Genomic DNA, 2722 nt, shown 5'->3' with positions numbered 1-2722 from the left:
CATCACTGGGTATTGCTCACAACCAATCGAGGGCATTAGCTGGGAAAAAAGTATGGAACGTCTTAAGCAAATACGTAGAAAATGTTCCATTTTTTAGTCAATCAGCTAGAAAAAGTTGCACTCACTCGCCGAACAAATCGTTCGCATATAGGTTTCCGGGCGGGAATTTCGGAAGCTGGGCCCAAAGTTTTTACAGCACGGAATTAAGCGATTAGGGGGAAGTTTGCCTCCCAGCTCACACGCATAAATTATTCCGAGTTTCTGCTTCTGTCACCAGCATATTGCACACCGAAAGATACGAGAGCATGCGATGAAGTACGAGTTGATTCAGCTATATAATTATCGATATTATTTTATATCATTTTTTTGATCTAGTAAGCTTTTTTTTATTGTATTTCATATACACTGTCATTTTGAACTAGGTTTTTACTTCTTAAAGACATAAGCGAGTATCCTCTCTCAACTCAAAAACGCTAACTAATCTTTGATGTGTTTCAACTATCCAAAACCATATACAGGTAGATAGTACTATAAGAATGCTTTTGCTAGTGAACTGTTTTTAATCTTCCTTGTGCACTACCCCAAGTTGCTGCCCTTGCACAATGGACGCGCACTCAACAGCCGTCGCCATCATAGATATGGAACTGGATTTCGATGAGGATGAGCACGGTCACAGAAGCGCTGCTTCGGAAGAAGTGGGTCAGGGCGAGGATGTGCGGGCGCTGGTGCGGCGTCTGCAGGCGAGTCACGTGTGGATCCGGCAGCAGGTGGCGCACCTCCAGCGCCGCCTGGTGACCCTCCAGTTGGACAGGCAGAGACGCTTTTACGAGGGCAGGGAGCGGCTGCAGCGGCTCCTGCGGAACTTGCAGGGGAGATACGGACGCGACTGGGGCCTGTAGGCGAAGTTCGCAAGTTGGAGCTTCGAATTCGGGTGCCACCGCTTCGAGGCATGAGTGGATGTGACGAACGGTCCCAAACTGAATGCTTTCACAATTTTAGCATGTGGGGAGAAGTTAAATACACAAAGCTGATGAATTGAAATTTTCATGACGCTCTGAAGCTCGGTTGAGTTATCCTGGCACAGCCTGACTTGCGCTGAATAATTTATCGATGAATACTTGCAGGATGTAATTGAATTTTTAAAATGTGGCATTAAGAGATTCAAATTTCGGCATTCCCTTTCAACGCAAAAAAATGCAAGTACTTTTCTCATGTCAAGGAAGATTGCTGCTCAAGAGCGTTGCCACTAAAAATCTTAATACGACTATTTTTTTGTAATTTGTATTAAGTTTCCAAACAACGGAGTCTTGTTATACTGAAGAACTGCAGTCGAAGAAATCCCTTATAAATATCAGTACTTTAATGACAATCTCAGTCAAACCTCCTTGGACGGATTAGTGGTCATAATTGTTGAACAGACTTGTGTAAACCAAATGCCCACTAGACATGCAGTGAATGCCTAAGTGCGTCCATAAGTCATGCTATTAATTAACACCACACAGCGCACATCCTACGTCTTGGACCTCTGACCCGCTCCCAAGTAAACCAAAGACCCTTGGTCAGCCCAGTTCGCCGTTCTGCGTAACTCAATTAATCAGACACCAGTGGAGGTCGAGTACGTCACTTAACTCGAGATTAACCCTTGACTGGCCCTGTCCTCATTCCTCCCATCCAATCGGTGAGCTGCGCCTGGGATGAGCGTGCTTCGGGGCCTGTCATCAGCCACTTACACGGGCTCATTGCTGTTTAGCAACTATTTATGCAGACAAGTAGGTGCAGTTGCCACCTACAACCTTCCAACTGCACAGTGAAAAACCTGGCTCTCTAACTGCTCACAAAAAAATAGTTCAATCTACCGGCATGGAAGTAAGGTTACTTACCAAAAAGGCTAGGAACCATAACAAATAATGACGCGTTTTCTTGTTTTGCTTCCCATTTATAAGTAAAAATTGTTATTGGTCAAATTGGCCGTTCCATTTAATTACAATATTTGTATTTATTTATGTAGTCGGAAAACCTCCATATCGAATTAGATTTTCAAGGGATCTTGGAGTATACTATCTATGTTCTCTTTCTATGGTGTTCTCCCAAGGGGAACTAAACTGCGGCTGCAGCCGCACAAGCCGGCATTGTAATGAAATGCCCTCCAAGCTGTGTCGACTGCTGCTTCTGCTCCGCTCAGTTATGTCCTGGCCTCGAGAGCTCTCGCCTGGGGATGACACCTAGCGTGTTATCATTAAACACTTGAAGAGTGACCCGCAGGGCGGAGCACAAGGGGTCGCTGACATCACTTGAGTGGACCATAAACGGCAACAAATGCAAATGCAAATGAAATTATTGCCGCCGCAGCTCCATTTCTCTGAATGACCAACGACCCGGCCCCCCGCCGGAAAACTGTTTGCATATGCAGGGACACACCCACAGATAGGCCACCCCCGCCCCGCCCACCGGCAGCGCCGCTCGACGGACGGGCTGCGACCCATAAAGCCATTGGCGACCGACTGCATTTCAGCGATATAAATATTTATATAAGTTAATCGGTTTATGGCGCACGAGTAATTGAATTTCGGTACGGCGCCAGGTAAACGCAACCAGGTAGCATGTTACATGGACTGCCGATCCCTCCGCATTTGGATGTTGCGCGGTCAGAGCGGTGTTGCGAAACGGGAGCGGGTCGCTTTAAACTTGATTTCTTACTTTGGGCATCCGTTTCCGCCCAGGC

General features: G+C 46.4%; 1 protein-coding gene across 2 annotated transcripts; it reads left to right on the top strand.

Annotated features, from left to right (window-relative positions):
- Nucleotides 1-379: 379 nt before the first annotated feature.
- LOC108032869 (uncharacterized) lies at nucleotides 380-1981 on the top strand. 2 transcript variants are annotated; one of them, XR_007764549.1, is made up of 3 exons: nucleotides 380-518; nucleotides 587-1064; nucleotides 1125-1981. XR_007764549.1 is itself a non-coding variant. In XM_017106869.3 (2 exons), the coding sequence occupies exon 2, from the start codon at nucleotides 603-605 to the stop codon at nucleotides 897-899; it is 297 nt and encodes a 98-aa protein (XP_016962358.1). In that variant the 5' UTR covers nucleotides 380-518; nucleotides 587-602; the 3' UTR covers nucleotides 900-1981. The 2 variants fall into 2 exon arrangements, 1 of the variants encoding a protein (XP_016962358.1); XM_017106869.3 differs by having other exon boundaries at nucleotides 587-1981.
- The last annotated feature ends 741 nt before the right edge of the window (nucleotides 1982-2722 follow it).

This window comes from Drosophila biarmipes, chromosome 3R (assembly GCF_025231255.1).
Source record: "Drosophila biarmipes strain raj3 chromosome 3R, RU_DBia_V1.1, whole genome shotgun sequence".
Taxonomy (NCBI): Eukaryota; Metazoa; Arthropoda; class Insecta; order Diptera; family Drosophilidae; genus Drosophila; species Drosophila biarmipes.
The sequence above is the reverse complement of the archived record's forward strand: the minus strand, read 5'-3'. Positions and strand labels throughout refer to the sequence as shown.

Bases quoted from the DNA above. Each gene is read 5' to 3' on its own strand.
- LOC108032869 (XM_017106869.3), top strand. From the start codon at position 603: ATGGACGCGCACTCAACAGCCGTCGCCATCATAGATATGGAACTGGAT.